The sequence below is a fragment of the Toxoplasma gondii genome, chromosome VIII, assembly GCF_000006565.2.
Source record: "Toxoplasma gondii ME49 chromosome VIII, whole genome shotgun sequence".
Classification (NCBI taxonomy): Eukaryota; Apicomplexa; class Conoidasida; order Eucoccidiorida; family Sarcocystidae; genus Toxoplasma; species Toxoplasma gondii.
Genome location: NC_031476.1, coordinates 1614679 through 1635827, shown reverse-complemented (window position 1 = coordinate 1635827; position 21149 = coordinate 1614679). Strand labels below are relative to the sequence as shown.

Sequence of the window (21149 nt, the reverse complement as noted above, 5' to 3'; positions counted from 1 at the left end):
TTATGCATTCAGTATGCATTTGAAGGAATCTGTAGTTCGATTGGCAGCAGTCTGTTGCGGTACACAAGGGACAGCTCAGCGAGAGGGGTCAGAAAGCCCGACGAAACCCCGAGCACACGCTACACTTACAAATCCGTCAGAAACAGTTGGCGACCAAGTCGCAAGGAAACACCGCAAAGCTTCCACGACGCTCCCCAGCGAGAGAGCGTGTGCATACACACTGCATCCACGTGCATAGTTGTAGACCAATATGCATGCAGAGATTCAGAGAGACACGTGTGGAGAGGACTTTACTTTGACACTTCCCGTACAAATGCCTCCGACAAAGGTTTGTGGTCCTTCTTCATTTAGTAAGAGGAACCGCAGCAAGTGTGGTGGGAAATCGTGTACATAACACGAATATCCCGACTTTGGTTTTGCGTGAGAAGTGTCTTGCGAGACAGGAGCGACTTCAGAACGACCATACCGCCTTGTGCTGGATTCGGAACCAGACAGATCTGTGCGTAGCTCTGTCGTTTTCATTTGGTACACAGGACGTTTACTCGAGCGCATTCGCGCCAGAAATAATTTCCACGAGTTCAGTTGTGATCTTCGCTTGTCTCGCTCGGTTGTACCGCAGCGTCAAAGAAGAAATCATTTCTCCAGCATTCGTCGACGCGTTGTCCATGGCACTCATACGGGCGCTCTGCAAAGAAAGCGCATCCTCAAATATGCTTTCCAAATGCCGACGGCCCTCTTGAATCGAGTCTTACGTATGCGTAACTCTTTAACCATTCAAGTATCCACGCTTATCATTTTTTCCCAGCTGTTTGTAGATACGCCCATTTACATGCAGCAGCGACACACACAAACACGTGCTGAGACATAGACCCCTTTTCTGGACGAGGACGCATGCCTCCAGACCTTCTCAGCACCACCAGATGTCCAAAGACATAAAAATGCATACATGGATCTATGTATACATATGTATTTTTCTATATCAGCAGAGAGAGATAAGAAACCAGGCGCCGGCAGAGGATGGGCACGACAGGGTACAGCCACCGTTTCTTGAGGTGGGCAGAGAAAGAGCAAGAGCAGCACCAAGGTGTCTTCTCCCGTCTCAACAAGTCTCACATCCGTTTTTTTCAAGCTGACTAGCACGTTTTTCAACTCTACACGTTTTGCCCATGCATGCGCAACGAGGTCTTGCCAGGCGTCTCCCTCTCCCCGAAACACCCTCAGCGACACTGTCTCGTCACTTGTAGGGGACAGACAGCTCGAGAGCGTCTGCGAGTCTATAGCAAAAAGTCTGACCTGTTCAGAAGCGATGTTGTCGAGCATGCAACCGAAAACTGTGCAGGCGTAGTAAAAGTCCTGAAGGTCCTTCCACACGTCGGTTTTCTCCGGCTCAAACTCGAAAGTGTTCAACTGCTCTTTCGCGCTCTGGGCAGCCTGCGTCGGGGTCAAGACGTTCAGTGTCAGAGTGTCGTACGCAACGGCCGACTTGAAGTGGTTGTAAATTACCATCAAACGAGCGGGGTTGTCCTGCAGACGCAGAAAAGGCGGGATCCCGCGTACAGACGAAACGAGCCAGGCAAATGAAAAGCCGTCGTCTGTGTACCATCTGCGACTCAAAACACGCATATTTCCAAAACAGTCGGCGAGAGACACACCACAAGTTCGTCTAAGAAGCGTCTACGCTAACAGAGACGGTAAATTATGCAGGCTTCTCAAACGTCGAGAACAGCTGCCAATCCACAACAAAAGACTCCGAATCCGTCGGCTTTTCATCAGCCTCACATCGAAGCTACACCCACGTACATAAACATATATAGTTATATATACGTTTACAGCCATATGCATACACAGGTACATCTTTCGATGTGTACATACGAATATATATATATATATATATTTCTAAGTATGATACGTGCACATCTGGATTTTTGTATATATATATATATATATATGCTTTTAGGACCGTCTGCATACGCCGGTACATCTTTGGTGAGTATCAAAACGAGAGCCCATATGTAGGTATATTTGTAGATCTAACTGGGTGGACACTGAGACGCTGGGCCAGGGAGAGTGTGCCAACATCGCGAGCTGGCTTCGAGAAAGCACCTGCATGAGCCTGTCGGCGATGATACAGGCCTGGCCAAAGTTCCAGGGGAAGCGGGTCACTTCTGTCATGATGCGTTTGAAGCGGTCGCCGAAAGTCCTCTGCAAGGCGGAGCGGATTTTGTCGCCAACTCCATAGACCTGGACTGCGTTGCCAGCCATTTCGTTCTCTTTGATCACGATCCGGGCTTGCTTCGCGACAAAGCTGTTCACGCCGCCGCACAGACCCTTGTCTGCAAGAACAAGGCCGCAAACCCATAGATGTCTCCCGACAAAGGTGAGAAAAGGAGAGGTCTGGTAGGTTTCCGAACTACAGAAAAAACTTTGGATTTGCCTTTGGTTTCCCAGACTACAAGAAACAGTGTCACTCCACAGACTAAAACACACCAGACCTGAAAATGAACCACGGCCTCGGTAACGCGGCAGGTCTGGTCCCGAATGGGAATGCTCCAGCGCCTTATAATTCGATTATTCTTGGTTACTGGACAACGCTCAGGAGGAAGAAGAGCAGCCCACCGACCGGACCAGACGCAATTCCACACTACGCTTCGAATTTCGCTCGACTTCTAGTCACCTCTTTGAGTTACCTCAAGCTCAAAAACGGCAGATAGACATAAAACATCTGCATGGATCGGCACACCTACCAGGCTGTGTACCTTAGCCGGCGATATATAAATATATCCATACACATACTTTCAGTCCAGGAGGGTGGTTGTGCACAGCAAGCATACAGAACTTGGTTGACTGTATCTCATAACTGGGGTCATATTCAGTTAGCGCAGTCGAACGTGGATCCGGTAAACAAAGAGCTTCACGATCCAAACCATTAGTCCAGCTCGTATTCCTCATCTTGCCTTCTGTCGGTGTGCTCTAAATCTGAATTCATCGTATAATTGCGGTTTCCTGGTTGCAATGGCTGTTGTATACCAAATTAAATACATTAAAGTACACCCATTTACGGAGAAGCAGACAGACAATTAGACGTGTGCATTCGTTTGGACGGCCATGGAGAGCCAGATGTATTTCCGGTGTCCGTTGCTTCTTCAGTCGCAAAGTGGTCACCTGAGGAGAGGGCGAGAACGGCGAGAGTGCCTTTTTCCTTCGGATCGACGGGAATTCGCTGAACGAGTTTCTGAAAGAAAACAAGGAGGCCTTCAAAACGTATTGAAGCACCTGGTTTTTCTGCATGCAGTTCCCGTTTCTCTCCAACGGGTCACAGATAGAGCGCGAGAGGCGTGGGCAGTAAACTGGAGACCGAATGTACAGTGTGGTAGTCTGTCTTATGTTACGAAAATGAACTCTGGCTCTTCGGAAATCCTGCGTCAGAAGAAATCCATAGACCTGATCAACAGTCAGACACCTTTACACACGTTCTTCTCACCGAAAATGCACAGTCATAATTTCACAAGTACCACAACGTCTAAGCCAACAACTACAGTTAGCTAGAATATAGAGCTTAGATAGTTTAATAAACGCGTTATCCCCCGCTCTAATTTTGTTACTCGGACACGTTCCCCGACAGGCGAACCCCGCCGTGTGGTGGCGTTGCACAAACTGATCCCCTCTCTGAGATTAACTCCCACACACTGGACTACGGAAAAAAAGGAGCAAGAGATAAACTTTCTTTTCATTTTCAAGTGTAAGCTACTTTTTCAAGGCTGACTCACGTTTTCAGAGGTTCTCTACCAAGAGAGGCCCTTTCAGAAAGCTTCAGCTTTTCTAATGTTTCGTCTCACCGAATCCAAGAGGATGGAAAAGACTCCTCAGAGAATATGTTCCAGGTGCAGTGTATGGCGCACCATCGTCACTCTCTCCGTACCAGCGAGAGAAAACTCTTTACCCACTAACATCGTGTAAATATTCGCAAAACATGCGGCACCTTTTAGCCGAAACAGCCACGTGGACAGACACGAACAACGTCATAGACTTGAGAAATATAGTCCCCTGGTTCCTTTCGTTTTTTATTCTTCGTCACAGACTCCCATTTCAACTCACTTGCACCGGCGTAGCGAAGGGAAGGCCGTTCTCCAGGCGTCTTTGGTCCATACGAAGCTTCGATGCCGCCACCATTTTCATGGCTTTTGTGATCTGAAACAACAGAAAGAATTCATCAGCGTCGTATTCATAAACAACAGCAGGCTTGGAGAGGACTAGGAGCATCCGGCGAAGATCAACAGGGAACGACAGTCGTCCGCTTCAAAACAAACGATCAGAAAAACGAAGCAGACATGCTGCCCACATTCACCAAGAGAAACTAGGTTCAGGTCTGCTCGTGTCCAGCATCGACGAAAGAGTTACCCCTCGCGGCGCCTGCTTAAAGGGCAGAAGAAAATAGCCTGATCGTATTTACGCACGTGCATGCAGATATTTGAGACAGGAATAAAATCGACGTTTCTAACGAGGAGTGGAGGTTCGAATGTGCAGACGCCTAGAGGGCTACAGATGTACCGAAGTCAGACACACCGTTCTGCCATGCGCTTGTCTAGCTACCTTGACGCATGCACTCTCATTTGTCGTGACGCTCTCGAACTAAAAGAAGCGCAACGCCGGTCCCCTACAAAGATGAACGTTTGCTTTGGCGTTAACCACTCGCAGCGTCTCTCGCCATCTTCGGCCTGCTAACCAGCCCGCTGTTTCGAAGTGACAAGAGATGGATAGACGCAGTCGCGTGCCAAGAGGCAAACCTTTCGTCTTTCTGCCTTTCAGCTTCCAGACACGATCGGAAGGCAGTGGAAGGTTCACAACTAAAAGCTAGCAGTTCCCTCCTCCGACGAATCCCGACATGGCGCCGTGGGGCATGGGACCTCTGTCTCTCTCGGCTGCGTTTTGGCAGTGAGCCTTGGTTTGTCAATCTCTGAAAACGCACCCCTGGAAAGATACAGACCCTTTTGCATGTCTGCTCCTTGTTAGACTTTCTCAGCCTCACCTTTTGAATCGATTTGACCGACTTCATGCGAGCGGCGACAATCTTCAAGTCTCCGGCACCGAAGTTTCTCGTCTGCTGGCCAAATGCGGAGTGGAGAGGGAGCAAATGTGCAGCAGGGACGAGCCGCATGCCGCGCAGAGCGCCAACAGAAGACAGGGAAGCCAGCCCTGCCATTTTGCCAGCGAGGTGAAAAAAACGAGGAAGAAGACTGGAGGGAAGCAGAACCTGGCTGGCACCAGAGGTACCCCGACCGCTGAGTTAGCTGTACAAGGGACAAGTGGAGACAGGGAGGCGAGGAAAGCGCCGGAGAGGCAAGAATACACAGCAGACACAAGTGGGTTTGAGGGCACACGGTGCGTTCTTTCCGAAGAGGAACGAAAAGTGCACCCGGAAAGGGTGGGTGAATTCGTAGGATGCAGAGAAAAGCAAACCGACACGAGATCTCGAAGGCAGGTGGACGGAGGGACGCGTTTCTATTTGCTTTTGCTGCTCGAGAGAAAAACGTTACGTTTGGACCGGAGGCACCCGCTCGCCTTTTTGTCCCTGTCCCTTTTGCCCCCCTAACACGAATGCCTCAGACGTTGTGCGGCAGATCGGGCAGAAAAACCGATGTGGGAAAAAGGGGATCATTTGCGAGAAGCAGCAAGAGAATACTGGAGAGACAAACCAGAGGAGCCGCGTGCTCTTCTCAGGAACGTATCCAGCAACTGGGGAAAAACATCGGGACACACACACTGGGCTTCGTACGCAAAGCGCATGCAAGAAAAGCGTCACGCAGGGCTGCGACCGTTCACTCAAACTGGAGATGGCCACTGCTCAAAACAAAGGGTATGGAAGCGACCTAGTGGCAGGGGAAACAGCGACGGAGAAGAAATAGAAGACAAATTGGGTGTCTTCTCACTGCGAAAAGTGAAAAATGACCATTTTTCGGAGGATTCGACGTCGTCCGTAGCCAGGAGGTCGGTTCCCTTCACCTGCATGCGCATAGGCGGACAGATGGAGACTTTTGTAAGAAGTTTACCTTCCTTTCGTGCGGCCTCCTGCATTCTTTGTGCTTCTTCACTGTCACCCTCTAGTGGAATATCCGCATGAACGAATATGTGTACACTAGACAGAACTGGGGGTTGGCGTTTGCGGCGCGGGAACATGTACCGGCAGAAAGCAATCGGGCCACACCGAGGCGAGATGCACTGGGAAAACGCTGGGCAGTGTTTGTACCAATAATAACACTCCTTTTTCGCTTGTTTTCTACACCATTTCGGAGACAGATGTGAGAATATAGTGCAAGCGGTGCAGAGGCGTACCTGTGTTCTCTGCAAGGCGGCAAGCTGTCGGAAAAGGACTTCTGAGGGCGGAGAGACCACGGAGTTTCAGTAAGAAACCAGATGTAGTGGGTCAGTTCACAAGGGCTAACAAGGATTCAGATGTGCTGTAGAGGTTTGTCAGTGTCGGGTTGACCGCGTGTCGAATTTGAACTATCGCTGTGTCCCTTGTAGAGGTGAACACGGCCAGGTACAAGGCCGCGTCCCAGACATGTTTGCTGCAAAGTAATGTCACCGGAGTCATGACTTGGAGCGACCAAGAGCTTTCAGAATTTGCAGCAAGGGACAACACCAGCAGGTGCGTAGTCGCTGTGCGTGGAATCATGCCGTAGCACCTCCGAGAGAGCATTACACGCCCGCGCGGATTAAGGTTTCTATTTGTGCTTACTACACAGAATGTAGTCCCATGGATGGGTTGTGTCAGTGGAAGGGCCCGAGTGATTCCGGAGCAAGGAATGCCATGTAGGTGGCTTCCATGATCAGAGAGTTCCGATTGCTCGTCGCGAGCACGCTTTTGTCTGTGACAGTATGCACCACTCTGCACCAGGACGGTTAAAAAGACTGTCAAACATTCAAAAGTTTCACAGTCCTACAGGACAGAGGGAATACTAATACGATCTTTCATTCCTCCACGGGGGACAAGCCAGCGCCAGTCCCAAAATGCAGACTGACTTCGTCACTGTCAACGGCACAAAATGGTTTTCAGAAAGCTTCAGAGCCCCCGATACACGCGAGTTGCCAACTTATTGAGGAATCTGATCTGCAGGAGAGGCTTTGGAGCTATGTATGTCTGACTCGTACTTCTTGAAACGTAGAAGCAGTTTTCACTGTTTTGTTTCGTGTATACAGTGGAAGTGGAAAGACGCTCTCATTCGCACTCGGTGGGAAGTAGAAACGCAACTTGTTCAATATGCGTATGGCAGGTGGTTGACTTTGTATTGCGCGCATTTCTTTGGTGGTGCCGAAACGGATACGTCTCTGGTACTGTGTTAAATATTTACTACTTTTGGCATTTGCACTACTATATTAATTACTGAGTGTCACTGTGCTACAATCAGTAGCTTCTGTTCTCGAATCGGAAGAGGACTCTGCAAGAGAAACCCCGCCCCAAGAAAGACATTCCCCTTCCTGGTTAGTTACTAAAAACCGGTTACCTCATAAGGCAAAATATTCACTCGACAATCGAAAATCTCATGCTTATAGATGCATACATTCAATCAATTTCTCCTTGGCAACCACGGGAGAGAATTAAACACGCACTAAACCCAACAAAAAGTAAGTGTGTTGATTGACGATCTCACCTCACGCAGAGTCAGAATGCTACAGCTACTTATTCCTTTTTAGAATGTGTAACAGAGGTATGTAGCTTTATTTGTTACTTGTTATTGCATGCTTGGTGACTTCCCGGGTTGGTGAGAAAATGGGGTTTTGTCCATCATCCCGCTGCCTCAGCCTTCCCTGCATGCTGTTGTGCCGTACCTTCGCTCCTTTTTGGCTCCCATAAAAGACTTAACCGCGATTTTCACTGTACGGGAGCTCAGCTAGCTGCTAACTGTCGACTCAAATGCTGGAGTTTTTTTAACAGATCGCCCTTGGTCCGACTTCTTGATTTCTCGCGTAGCACAATGGGTCGAGCAGGAAGAAACATTCGCGCCGAAGGACGACTAGTCCAGCTTTCTGGGCAGGTGAAACGTGAACCTGTCGATTCCACTTTATGTTCAAAAAACTCCGACGGAAAGTCTAGCAATGATAACAGCAGCGACGAACTTCAGGATGGGAAACCAGCCGCCGACATGAGGCACGGAAAGACAGGTAAAGTGCAGAAGTTAACCCTTCAGTTGATGCTTCTCTCCATTCTGCTTCATTAGTCTTGTCCGGTTAAAAACATCGATTCGCATGCTTGCGCTTATTATACGGAGATATACATGTACCCTTGCTAAGCGGTAGGAATTAGATTTGGTCGACAACTCGGTACTCTAGCGTTTTTCGGGCGTCTGGCTCTTAGGTTACTATGTAGCCAAACGGGTGAAAACTGAAAATACCAGCCACGTCTTCGTGTTTCTCCGTTTCACATTGTCTAGGTGGCAGGATCTGGACGTGCGTACGTGTCGGTAGGATTGCATGTATAGGGTTTCGAGTAGGTACTTCATGTGCGCGGACACTGTGGGTTACACTATACGAAGCAGTTGTAACTGGAAATTTGCCTTTTGCCTGGTAAATGCGGTTCAGGTGGTGGTCCGATTTACGCCCTTGACTTTATGCATTTTGATAGCCTGTTAACTCCAAGGGAGCGGACGTTACGAGGACGTGTCCAGAACATTGTGAGTCGGTATGTGGAGCACGCAGTTCTCCCACTTTATGAAGCGGCAGCTTTTGACAGCGAATTGGTGGAGATCTGCAAAAAGTTCGGCCCTGCTGGCCTGCAAATAAAAGGCTATGGTAAGTCAAATCCCTTTTCTCATTAGAAGTGCAGCCCGTCTCCCGTGCGCTCCTGGCTTTGTTGTGATTGCGGGTACGCTGCGACACCGTCCTGAACACCACAACGTTTGTTAGTGAGACACACAGTACCCAGATAACATGAAGAATGGGTGTTTGAGCGGATTAGCGAAGCGACATGAGTGGAGACATCGATGATTCGCGAGCCGGATAGACGAGCAGAAAAGCAGAGAACCATATTAGTTGGGAAGCAGGAGGTTACATGAATACGCGCACGCGTCAGTTGAGACATACTTGTGCATGTATTCGTATAGATCGATATAGACCTGGATCCGATGTGGGTAAATGGACGCCACAAGTAGATCCAGTGCTTCGCCCTTTATCTGGCTGTTCTTCTTTGCTCACACATTGCCGTCCCAAACAAGGTAGCTTGGCGTACGTGATTCTCTGTGGAGATAAACCTCCTTGGTTCGTCTGCACACCGATAGACTCTTGCAGGCGCTTGTTCGCTGCGAAATATACTCCTGTGTCGACGATTTCTTTTCAGAATAAATGCCACACACTTAGATATAGCTAGGCTAAAGCGGACAACAATCGGGAGGTAGCCAAATTACGGGGGAGAGGCACAAACACAGACAGCGGGAGACAGCAGTGAGCAACGATAGAGAAGCAAAGTTTGCTTGTCCCTTGAGCAATCATCGCTGCTGTCGCATTTGCACTAATCCGCAGGATGCCCTGGCTTAACGCACACAGAAGCCATTCTGATGGCAGTGGAGATGGCTCGAGTCGACGCATCATTCTCCACATTTTACCTCGTCCACTGCGGCCTTGCGATGCAGTCTATCGCTGTCGCCGGCACCCAGGAGCAGAAGGCCATGTGGCTCCCTAAGGTAATAACCATTGTTCGCGTTTACTTCAGGTTCGTTAAAAGCTCCCTTCCTACGTACAATCTGTGCTGACTTGCGGCTCCTTGGACTTCCATTTCAAAGCGTCGTCGATACAGTGTCACCTTAAATTTGAAGTACAACCAACTCGTATCTTGTAGCAAGTACTTTCCTCATATTCAGCCAGTGCATGGCAGTATATATATATATATATATATATATGTACGCACACACATGTTTGCATGTATGTTTGGGAAGAAGGGACAGGCTGTCATTTGCTTATGCCGTTTTAAGAATACGTTTTTGATTTGGATTGTACAGATGTCACGTCTTGAGTGCATCGGAAGCTTCGGCCTGACGGAACCCAACCATGGAAGTGATGCTACGGGGCTTCGGACCTCGGCAAAGAAAGTGGAAGGAGGATGGATTCTGAATGGACAGAAAAGGTGGATTGGGAATGCCACATTCTCGGACATCGTGGTTGTCTGGGCGCGAGACGTGCACTCGGAGAAAATCCTCGGGTTTATAGTGGTGCGTCGCCGACAGGGGGGAAGTCCTTCCTTCCGACGGTCAGCAAGACTTCGGAAACGTCGTATTGGATGCGTCCACTTTCTTGGCACTGAGGCAGTGGGGTTAACCAAGATGGTTTCTAGGCCTTAAGCTCCAATATATCTGCATCTGCCACGCTTACGCCTGCTACTGATTTCTCTCAGGAGAAGGACTTTCCTGGCTTTTCGGCGACAAAGATAGAGAACAAGGTATCCTTGCGCATCGTGCAGAACGCTGACATAGTCTTGAAAGATTGCTTCGTACCAGATTCGCACAGACTTCAACACGAGGGTTTCTCCGGCGCGACAGCACAGGTCTTGGAATCTTCCCGCGCTGTTGTCGCCGCGGAATGCGTTGGTGTCTTGCTAGGTACGCTTGCGGCTTTGTACAGGAGTTCACGTCTTCTTTCCTGTACATGCATGTGGCTGCAAATATACTGGTACACTCATCCGTTAGCATAGACGGTTCAAGAAGCACACTCATATTCCTTGCGTAGGCAGGTACTTTTCATTTCCTTGAAGTGGGATTATCATGTGTTGCATGCTCGAACGGTGACGATTCTTGCTGGTGTGCTTTTGGTCAGATCTTGGGGCGAACGTACATGTTGCTATTTCACAGATATGTTGGTGCGGCGCTGTCACGAATTTAGGCGTGATTTCCGTATCCACATCTTTCAGACTTAGAACGGTACTTTTCATGCACGGAAGCCGACCCTTCGTGTCCTCTTTGTTCGTTTGTTTGTTGTGTAAGCCTCCTCGTTGTCTTGTGTGTTGCATATCACTCTGTTTTTGATCTGATGCCTTGGGAAACTTAGGTGCTTACGATAACGCTCTTAAATACTGCACTGAGAGAAAGCAGTTTGGCCGAGAACTGGCAACCTTCCAGCTTGTACAAGAACGCCTTATGCGCGTCCTCGGCATGTTGCAGGTAAGGGGAGCCGCAAGATGTGATTGGGCGTCTTGAAATCAGTGCCTTCTGTTCGGTTTTCTCCTTGGATTTGAGAGGCTGTGCTGCTTCTCTTGAGGTCGTCAAGCAAGCTACCACAACTGCACGACAGCCCACCGTTTGCTGTTTTTGCCGCGTGTTTTCGTCATAGATGTGGGACAAGTGGAAGGCAAGAATAAAACCTCTTGAGGCCCCATACGCTGCTTGTCTTTTCACAGGGCGTCCTGCTCTTGGTATTGCGCCTCGGTCGTCTGATGGATGAAGGGAAGCCGCATATGATGGCTCACATTGCCCTAGCTAAAGCGACGTGCAGTCGTGTGGCTCGAGAAGGCATTGCTCTTTGCAGGGAAGTACTAGGAGGAAACGGGATTGTCACAGACTTCGGCGTGGCTAAGTTTCATGCAGACATAGAGGTGAGTTCATGCATGCAGGTGCCTTGTGTTGTCTTTGTTTTCGCTCCATAAAGGCAATCCGTTCTCCTGGTCGTCCCGTATCGATATCGCAGCAACAGCAACCACAGGAATTGCCCAGGAGTATGTGCTGCAGGGTTTTACCAGGTTCGCTCACTGAAGGTGGGTGCAACGGTTGGGGGAGCCCTACGAACACTCAAGATGCGGTTATGTCTGTGCGTCCATTTAGGGTTCGAGGGTTAGGGGTTGCGAAACGGAAACAAAACGAGCGCAATGTGAAAGTGCGAGAGCGATGTTGGCTGTTTCTCTGCAGGCACTTTATACCTATGAAGGAACCTACGATATCAACATGCTTATTGCGGGTCGAGCAGTGACGGGGCGAAGCGCGTTCAAGTAGACTGCAGGTTATCGTGTTGTGCAACTCGTCTGGATCACCAATTCAAGAAGAAGCTTACCCATGAGTTTTCATTGATTTGGAAAGCCTACTGCTGACGGTGATCATGTGTTGCACGTTGCTTTAGAGAAATCAGCGTTCTTTGCAGCTTTGCCATTCTGAGGTGGGGAAAAGAAGACAATCAAAGCAAGCGGACAGCTATTCAGACGAGTAAAGCAAGATGGATTCCACAGTTTCATGCTTGCTGCTGGATTGGTCTCATCCCTCCTTTACCCGTCAATCTGTGGTTCGATCTCGACAGTACTATACTAGTGGCGGCAGTGAGACAAGTACAAATCCTGCATAGAATTATCCATAATATCGTTTACAGCTGCCTTTACGAAACTCTTAAGCCGTCTTCTCTGTTCACCGGCCTTGCTAAGTTATGTAGTAGACGTGTGCGCCCCTTTCACTAGCTCTAGGGAAGGCTCGGTCACACAGCTGTTGTCATATTTTTGTGGCGGATGGAGTTTCCTGGTGTGCATGCGCTTCTTTCCTGTTCCTTAAAATGTGAAAGTAACGAAATGGAAGCACATGTTCAGAGCGGAAATTGGATGAATAAAAACTGAAGAGATGGGCACGTACCAGCGATTCTGCTATCGCTGGGGGCTTATGTGTGTAGGCGATAGACGCCGGCGCCGCCATCTCAGTTCACCACCAGCATCAAATCCAGGTCTACCTTCTGTTTGTATCTGCACAGAATGTATCAATTACAAATGTTAAACCTTAAGGAATATTTGTTCCAGTGGATTCATTATTCAGGACTAGGCAGTGGGAGAAGACTGTCTGTTGTGTAGCGTATCGCTGAAAACTGAGGCCAACAGCTGCTACGAAGTGTCAGAGCACATGCAGTTTCTGGTACTCTAGAATGCAGTGATCTGAGGCACACCGTAGGGGCTAAATGCTATATAGGTGGGTTTCAGGCAAGTTCTCTCGTTCTCAATTTGGATTCAACAGTATCTCCGGCGAGACTGCTTGGGCATTCCGCATATAGCCACCAGCAGGACTCGGTTCACGTGCTGCGTTAATCATTGTTTTCTTTGAATAACGACTTCATGGACAGTCGATGGGCATTCGAGGAACAGAATCAAGTAGTGTTGAAGTAGAGTATCAACATGGAAACATGTGCATGCATTTCAGCAGTCTGCCGACTCTGACGGAGACCGTCGAAGTCCGAAAGTCACAGTGCAACCACACCGGGACTTGGAAAGCCGCGCCCTTTCATCATTAGTGACTGATTGCCGCGCCTCCGCAGAGTGGCACATCCTCGGTTACTGCAGATGTTTCAGCACTTCCGACAGGGTTTCATCATAAATAAACTGTCGTTATATCCGCCCGCGTTGCTTTGTCTGCAAGCAGTCTTCACCAAGAACATGGATACTTATATCTTCATGTACGCGTACGTTTATGCAAATACCTATACACCCCTGTGTGTGTATGCGTATGCTTACATGTATATGGAACTAAGCAAAGATATACTGCCTGAGAATTCGGACCCCAATCGCTTGCACCCTGCGCTGCCGTTGTCGACGAAGCCGAGAAGATGGAACCGCAACTGTATTAACAACCAAGCTCGAACAGACGGGGGAATGCAATCTGAGCGTCTTCTGGTATCAATTCCATCGCCGAGAGTGAACAGTCGTGTGCAGCAGGAGCACCTGCGCAACTTGGGACTTTTGCCTGCACCTTCCAATTTACGCTCCACGTTCTAACGACATAGCTCCGCTATTCTGTCGATTCCAGGAGCAACCGTGCCGTTAAGAATCAAAACTGTCGAAGAGCAGGTGACATCGGATGCACTGCGTCCCTTGCCACCGACTCTATGGAAAAGCTGCTGATATATCTTGTGATATCTCTCCGGTCAAAACACTCGCTGATGAAATTCATTTCATGCGGGCGGAAAGCCTCATTCGTGAAAGGCTGCCTTCCTGATCTGAGCTCATCAGGAGGAGGAAACTTCCGTATTGGGAAGCAAAAATTCCTGGTTCGCTTTTCCCCGTCCTAGAGTCTAAATTTCCAAGGTTCAAACGGGGAATACTGAATCCAACTGCCTCTGTACATGCTGCAGAGCTTGCCAAATAAGTTAGTTGAGTCTTTTCCGTGAAAGAGGTGACCACCCCGCAAAAAATGAATATCATCTGGGTTTCCCAGCCGCCCCGAAGTTTATACATGTGTATACCTTTAGATAGATTTAGCCGTAGCGGAAGACGGCGGCACTCCACGTGAGGCCTGCACCAAAGCCAGCAGTCACCACGATGTCCCCAGGCTTGACTTTCCCCTCGCGTACCTACGCAGAAAACACCAGAAGGAGTCGAAAAAAGGAAGTGACAGTTGAAACATTTGTAGAGGAAAAATGTTATTCTTGCATAACTTTTCCCACGTAATGAGGAATTCACATGACGGAAGTGCGAACAATATGCATGCAGCTCTCACTTTGACACGAGTGTTTTTTTTTCGCCCGCGTAACGCCATTTCAGCTCTGTTCGTGGTGCACATACGTACAATTACGACACGCGTTTTTCTTGTCACAAGTGAGGGCATTTGCACCCTCTGTGGCTCACTTCCACGTAGAGCACAACAAAAAAGCACATGTCCGGATACTAATACACGCGGATCAAGTTCAGCTTCTGTGGTCAGAACGGCGCTTCGCTCTAACTTACTGCTTCGTCCAGACATAAGGGAATTGAGGCCGCAGACGTGTTGCCGTACTTGTCCAAGTTGCACAGCACCTGAAAAGAGACAAGTGTCACACAACTTCCGGGTGTTCTCCGCAGTCGCCAGGGAAATGTCATTTCACACAGGCGTAACCGGGTTGGGTAATTTACAGTTGACTTCGAGTGGAGTGTACACGCAGTCAGAAAACTTAAAGTTCTTCCGAAGACTTTGTCTCAGACATCCGCTTGGGTTGGGATCAAGGTTCTCAAAGCAAAAAACGGAACAAAATATCCAGAGAGAATTTTTCGCGATCGGACACTTGACTCCACCCTGGACAAGATTACACCTATTCAGTTTTTGTCTGCGCTCGACGCTAAAAGGTGTTCAGGCACTTTCTTGTCGATAGAGACCTGCACCATCGATGCAGTCCCACCCAAGGTTACATGACACGTCGCAGTTGCCCTGATTGTTTGAAAAGGAAACGCCCGGAAAAGTTCGTCGGTGCGTCGCGCTGATTTCTACCAGTATTAGCCGAACCAACAGGCGCCAAAAGGGGCGTCCTCGAATCTCGGTCGCTCTCCAGGTTTTCTAAAGCACTTGTCAACACTGCGGAGAAGAAAGTGTAGTTCTAACATAGCTGAACAGATGGACAAGGGAGACCCAATGTGGGACAAATCGGTGTACTTTCGCTTTGAGAACCTTGTCTTGACACATGCAACGGGGTTCCTCACTTTGCTCAGCGGCATTTTCAAACGCTCTGCGACGGCGTCCATGATACGCTTGTTTGCCTGGTGAAGAAGAAGCCAGTCAACGTCGTTTGTCGTCAACCCAGCTGCCTGGACCACCGCCTCGATCGCCGGGGGCACTTTGCGTGAGACAAACTTGAAAACCTCGCGGCCGTTCATGGACAATGGAGCATACCTGCCTTGGCTCGTCCGGACGGCAGGCTGCAAAGAAAGCACACACCTTTCAAAGAGAGGCGCAAATACACATGCATATCGATAAGTATGCTGCAACAAACAGCTACCTGCCTATATACAGGTTTCAAACAGTTGGCCACCCAGCCCCGATTCGGGGATTTACATCGACGTAGTCTTCCGTGAAAAGCGCGTTGACAGATACAATATGGAACCCCATCCGAGATTGGCGCTGCAGGTCTGTTCCCTATTCGTCCTCGTCTGCTCTCTCCATCTGCGTCCTGTTTCCACATCCCCTGCACTTTCATCCGCGGTTTTATTACGACTGTATCAAGAATGCAAACGACAGAAGTATGCGGATAAAGCAAGCCACGGAAACATCCGGGAGTGGGTGCTCAGGCGTTGAGTCTTTTGGTACGTATGCAAAAGGAGTGGAACGTAAATGCGATTCGTTTCGATTTCGTGTCTGATTCACGGCGCTTTGCGTCTGGTAGGTCTGGGAAGTGTTCTTTGCATCGCCTTTCACCGGTGCTGTTCCCAGTGTTGGTTAAGCAATGCACGACGGATCAAGAAGAAAGCCAATCACTTTCAGGCGTCAGATTCTCGGAAGAAAGTGCCGCGTTCACTAACGATGCCCGTCTGTCTGTGTCCCCCTTTCCTTCCCACGCTTCTCCCTGGAGAGGCTTCCTATCAAACGACTGTCTCGTACCTTTCCCCCTGCACGCTTCAGTTCGTGCAGAGTCCCACTGAACGGGACTGTCAGCTGATGCGCCTGCAGTCCGTCGCTGTTGAGCATGTAAGACAGGATTCCCCTGCGTGTGTTGCGATCTGGATCGGCACCTACAGCCGGCGACCCCGTCTTGGCATCTGGGCGTTCAAGGACCACCGCGCCAGCTCCGTCGCCGAACAGAACGCAAGTATTTCGATCTGTCCAGTCTACCCACCGGGTGAGGGCATCGGCCCCTACCACGAGAATGCGTTTGTACGGACAGCAAGGGCTCGTCAAGAAGGCGTTTCCTGGCAGGATAAGAGATCAGAGATCTGCTTGTGATCGAGAAAATGTGAAAACCCGGAAAACTGGACCGAGCTGTGTCTTGAGGAAATACTCAGTGGCAAGTCCCCGAACCCGACATTCACCAGGCAGAACACGAGAGGAGAGCCGAAGAGTGAGTGTTTTTGTTCTTTACACTTTCGCGGTGTGTAGAGAGAAATCGACACGCATGGACGCCCTCCTTTCCCCGTCATTCCCTGTCATTCGAGATTTGTGACCTTTGCCATACAAGTGCTAACTATGTTCAGCTAGCACACTCGAACTTGGATCAGGTAAAAAGACCCTTCGGGATCTAGACTAGCAGCCCAATTGCCAATGAATGTAAGGACACAGCAGCCTCACTGCCTTGCGGGTCACTTCATATTCTGTCTTCTTGCCCTTTGCGTGTTACCGGTAATCAGGCCAACGAGAAATCCTGAACACGCAGCCGTTAAGTCGAATCCTGCGGGGCCTGCGAACGCGTCGCTTTCCTGAAGGGATCCCTCCTGACTTCTCTCAGCCTGCACGATGCCCGCAGCAATAGATGTCGCGTCTCCGAAAAGATCATCCGGAGAGGAGGACGCGTGAAGAACAAGGTCAATGTCGCTTGCCTTCAGCTTTGCATTCTCGAGAGCCCTCCGAGCGGCATCGACGGCCAGAGAACGGAGACTCTCCGACGTCGATAAGACGCGACGCGAGCGGATACCTGTTCGCGTTCTGATCCACTGAAGAAAAGAGGAAAAAATGAAAAAACAGAAAAGTATGGAACCAGAGAGCGGCAAAAAAGTGCCTTGATCAAAGAATCCGAGATAGCACCACCAACATAATGACTGAAATGTATACCAGGAGATATGAATCAACCACTACGACATCCATCGAGTCAGCGTTGATAATGATCTGCGTAATGCTCCGTATGTAAAATCTTCAGAACACGAGGCGTTTCTTGAGATATTCGTTTCCTTCATCCCAGAGCAACTCTCCTCAGCGTCCGCCTGTGCCTAAAGTGGTGCTGCTCTCAACCACGACGTGGCGCCCCGTTCTTCTGTCTCGCTTTGTGCATCCCTGTCACACGCTCTCATCTGAGACTCCTAGGTTCCTGATGACTTCATTGTTGGAGAAGTCTATCCTACGAGTTGGACTGCTAGTGTCTGAATGTGTCTCGAGCCTGCGCCAAAGACACCTCTTGGACAGTGTCGACTAAAAGTCACTCAAATATGCCCAGATTTAGGCCTCCAGTTGTCTGTTTCTGGCCTCCTGCGGTCTGCCCTTGTAGCAAACGACTCTGTGTTGCGCGTAGAACGTAAGTGACACGGAACTTCACCGACCGCGTAGGATGGTGAAGTCCAACACTGTAGCTGTCCTCAGCAACCCAGTACGGCATGTCCCTCCACCCTAGAGATCTCCAGCGTCACCGCCTCTCCTCCCTTTCTCGCGCGTCGTTGAATCTGTCCGCTTCGTTACCTCATCGGATGTTTCGACAAACTCCGCCATGTCGTCGTTTGTCATTTCGTGAGTCGGGACGGCACTGCCCACACCGATGATTCGGCATCCCACAGTGCCGCAGAAAGAGACAGCTCCGGGCGTTTGTTCGCCTGGAGATGCAGAGGCGTCGAAGAGAGCTGAAGGAGAATCGGTTCTCCGCACCTTTCCACTTTCCTGAGGAGCTTTCTCCACTCTTGGAGAGAGAAACGATGATGCAGAAACGAGGGTCGAACGCCGCCTGGTTTCGCCAACGTGACCTTGACGAGACGAGACGGCATACAAGGGGTGAGACGGACCCACGAGGTTCGCCGCTCCACTTCGGGCTTGGAGGGCGGAGACGCGGAACCGAGAGGCCCTGCTCTGCGTCAGAGGAGCCTCCGCCTCCCATGTTCGCTGTGCTCCAAAAGATATTTCGAGAGGAGTGGAGGCAATCTGAATGAAGAGCGGGGCGAGACGCCTCTTCTGAGAAAATGGAAGAACGGAGACACGCAGATCCTTCGGCGAAATGTCAGCAACGCCGCCAGAGGGAGCTAGACGGACAGACAGCGGACGGGGGGACGGGGGCTGTACGGGTGTGGCCTTGAACCCAGAGGTTTCTAGTACATGACGAGAGAACACAAGCAGGAGGCAACACACAGAGAAGAGAAGGCCGAGCGACGGAGATAAACCCGCGAAAAACCTCGCGAGAAAGGAGGAAGGAGTGCGCGCCAGGGTAGCGGCGACAGTCGAGCAGCTGCGAACTGGGGACGGTTCAGCTGCCTGCCTCTGAGACTCCCGGATCTGACCAAAGTTCTCCCGCTGCTGTAGCGTAGCGATCCGACAGACCAAATGGTTTTGAGAGGCCACAGCCTTCATGGTGTCAAACACTCGACACTTAGGAGAGACATAGGCGGGAAAAGGACAAAGTGGAAGGTTCATTTGCAGCAGTCTCTTTTGGGGGTTCCGAAGTCGTTTTTCTAACAACCCGTGACCTTTTATTTCCTAGGACTACGCGTTTTTGCGTGGGACCCTGAAGGAATGCGTTCTACACGAGGCTGGCGAGGCTCCAGTCTATGGGAAAACAAATAAACGAAAGCAGGACGGGCGGACGACAACACGTCAGTCTCTGCTTTTCTTCTCAATGTGGAACTCGGAAACACACGCGGAGGAGAGAGGAGAGCGGCCTGCATCCCTGCATCCAGTCCCGTAGAGTGTGCCGAGAAAGACGCCTGTTTCTGGAGTTCGGCCACGAAGGAAAGGCAGGAAATCGTAGCTGAAACCCCGTTTCATGCAGACTTCCATCTACACCATTTTTACCGGCCACCGACTTTGTGTGGAGTGGGCGTGCGGTTTGAAATGAAATGCGCAACGCCAGTAACGAAGGGGAAAGGCGGTAGCGGGGTAGAGAAGAGACAAACAGTGGGCACTTCCCCACGAAGGAAAAGACGGTGGGAGGGGCTGGAGACGTACGGAGACAAATTGTGGATATTTCCTCTGTTACGGTGAGGGAGCGAGACTAAGGAAGGGAAACAGATCCCGCCAACGGTGTGTCTTGCCAGCCGGAACGCCCGCGCCGGCGGGAGAACAATGGGTGTCTGTTCACTTCTTGGGTTTTGACAACACACAGGCGGAAAGAAAACAAAGACGGAGAACAAAGGGTGTAGTTGTCTCCAGGGCAGCTTGCGCTGTGCGCCGAGACAAGGAAATTGCAGCCCGCATGGACCAACGGAGCCCCCTCGCACACTGAGACGTGCTCCAGCCCTTGCCGGAGTGAGACAACTGCAGAAAAATGCGCATTTCTGCACGAGGTGGTACAGTCAGGAAACGACTGGCTGACCGCGAAGAGAAACTGAGACACCCCAGAAGACATATGGCAAGAAAGGAAACCCCAGAGTTTTATGGGGGACGACTTGTGTGGAGTTTCGCACCTCAACCAGCCTTGAAGGCACACAGGGATTGCAGCCTTGCAAGTCGATGTGCGCCTTCCCTAGTTTCGGCCTCGAAGGCGGAAGTGCCTCGGAAAATCTCGCCTTTCAGAAAAATCCCTCGGATCCGCAAATCCGATCCGTTGAAAGCAAGCAGTGCGTCAGAAATGTCAACTCCAACGCGGAGACAGAGACCACTTGTCCTGTCTCCGTTCGCTAGAGCACGTTAGCGTCCCTCACTAAACCCTGAAGCTTAAACTGTAAACCCTTTTCGCCTAATGTTTGAGAAACGCAGAGGCGCTTGGTGGTCGGGCTCGCGCGCGCCGCTGCTCAAACCGCGCTGCTGAGGGGGTGGAATTTGACTCTCGCCCCCGTGCACGGGCGTTCCTCGGCGCAGTCTCCTTTTTTTCAAACACCCGCGAGCGATGCAAAGCTGCCCACGAAAGTTCAGCAGAACATCACAGTGGTGTTTGAAACGAACAGTGGAAAGTGTGCAAAACTGTGAATGTTGCGAGGGGGGCTGTCTCCGGTAAACTAACTTCTTAACGATCACTCGGCCATTGATACTCGACCTACAGCTCGAGAGGGGGGAGGGGCGAACCGTGCGTCGACAAAGGCGGCAGAGAAACGCTACCTGCTACCGTCCTCGGAGTTCAAAGGTTTTGCCTTTGTGAAAAGTGGCGTTACCTTTTGAATGAGTTGCCCCGCTTCCGCGAAGGGTCTGAAATTTTTGTGTCCTGAATTGCTCTCCTACGAAAGTGCTTTTTGCCGCGAAGCGCCGCCTGGTCCAGGGCCCCGTTGCACAAGCGCACGAGCCAGATATTCATTCGCGAGCTCGATCCGGTAATTTCTCCACACCTGTATGCATCTTCGCTTGTTTTGGGTATTAAGGCTTTCCTCCGACTCACAGAGGCGTAGCAGAAAGAGTGAAACACAACGAGTCGCGCGGAGAGCGACAGGAACGGTGTCATCCGTCTCTCGAGAATTGAGGCTTTTTGTGTTAAGCGAGCCGGTAGGAATGCCCAGTGGACAAAAAGATGAATCTGTCAGCGATCCGAACTTCACGTGCGGGGGTTTATTGCTGGAACTAGAGGGTTTCCTTGCTCCAGCGAGACATTTTCCACGGCGAGCTCAACCATTAAGTGGGCGCCAGACG

At 50.3% G+C, this 21149-nt stretch overlaps 3 protein-coding genes across 3 annotated transcripts; 1 reads left to right on the top strand and 2 right to left on the bottom strand.

Annotated features, from left to right (window-relative positions):
• Positions 1-6440, bottom strand: TGME49_231910 (ATP synthase F1 gamma subunit). The gene is made up of 6 exons (XM_002368021.2): positions 5027-6440; positions 4096-4188; positions 3163-3232; positions 2104-2333; positions 1294-1524; positions 1-685 (listed from the first exon to the last, which is right to left on the bottom strand). Exons 1-6 carry the CDS (start codon positions 5198-5200, stop codon positions 539-541), a joined length of 945 nt encoding a protein of 314 aa, XP_002368062.1. The 5' UTR covers positions 5201-6440; the 3' UTR covers positions 1-538.
• Positions 6441-7973: 1533 nt separating this feature from the next.
• Positions 7974-12611, top strand: TGME49_231900 (acyl-CoA dehydrogenase domain-containing protein; the record flags this gene model as incomplete). The annotated part of the gene is made up of 8 exons (XM_002368020.1): positions 7974-8160; positions 8578-8787; positions 9514-9674; positions 9990-10199; positions 10382-10586; positions 11032-11144; positions 11381-11575; positions 11886-12611. The coding sequence occupies 8 exons, from the start codon at positions 7974-7976 to the stop codon at positions 11967-11969; spliced, it is 1365 nt and encodes a 454-aa protein (XP_002368061.1). The 3' UTR covers positions 11970-12611.
• A 1422-nt stretch (positions 12612-14033) lies between these two features.
• On the bottom strand, positions 14034-19007 carry TGME49_231890 (beta-ketoacyl-acyl carrier protein synthase III, putative; the record flags this gene model as incomplete). Its single annotated transcript, XM_002368019.2, has 6 exons — positions 14034-14292; positions 14666-14734; positions 15392-15607; positions 16287-16594; positions 17020-17332; positions 18069-19007. The coding sequence occupies 6 exons, from the start codon at positions 19005-19007 to the stop codon at positions 14197-14199; spliced, it is 1941 nt and encodes a 646-aa protein (XP_002368060.2). The 3' UTR covers positions 14034-14196.
• Positions 19008-21149: the final 2142 nt, after the last annotated feature.

Coding starts and splice junctions, on each gene's coding strand:
- TGME49_231910 (XM_002368021.2), bottom strand. CDS start 5,200: ATGGCAGGGCTGGCTTCCCTGTCTTCTGTTGGCGCTCTGCGCGGCATG. Junction 4,189..5,026: donor CGGTCAAATCGATTCAAAAG/GTGAGGCTGAGA, acceptor CTGTTGTTTCAG/ATCACAAAAGCCATGAAAAT. Junction 1,525..2,103: donor TCGCCGACAGGCTCATGCAG/GTGCTTTCTCGA, acceptor CTGCGTCTGCAG/GACAACCCCGCTCGTTTGAT.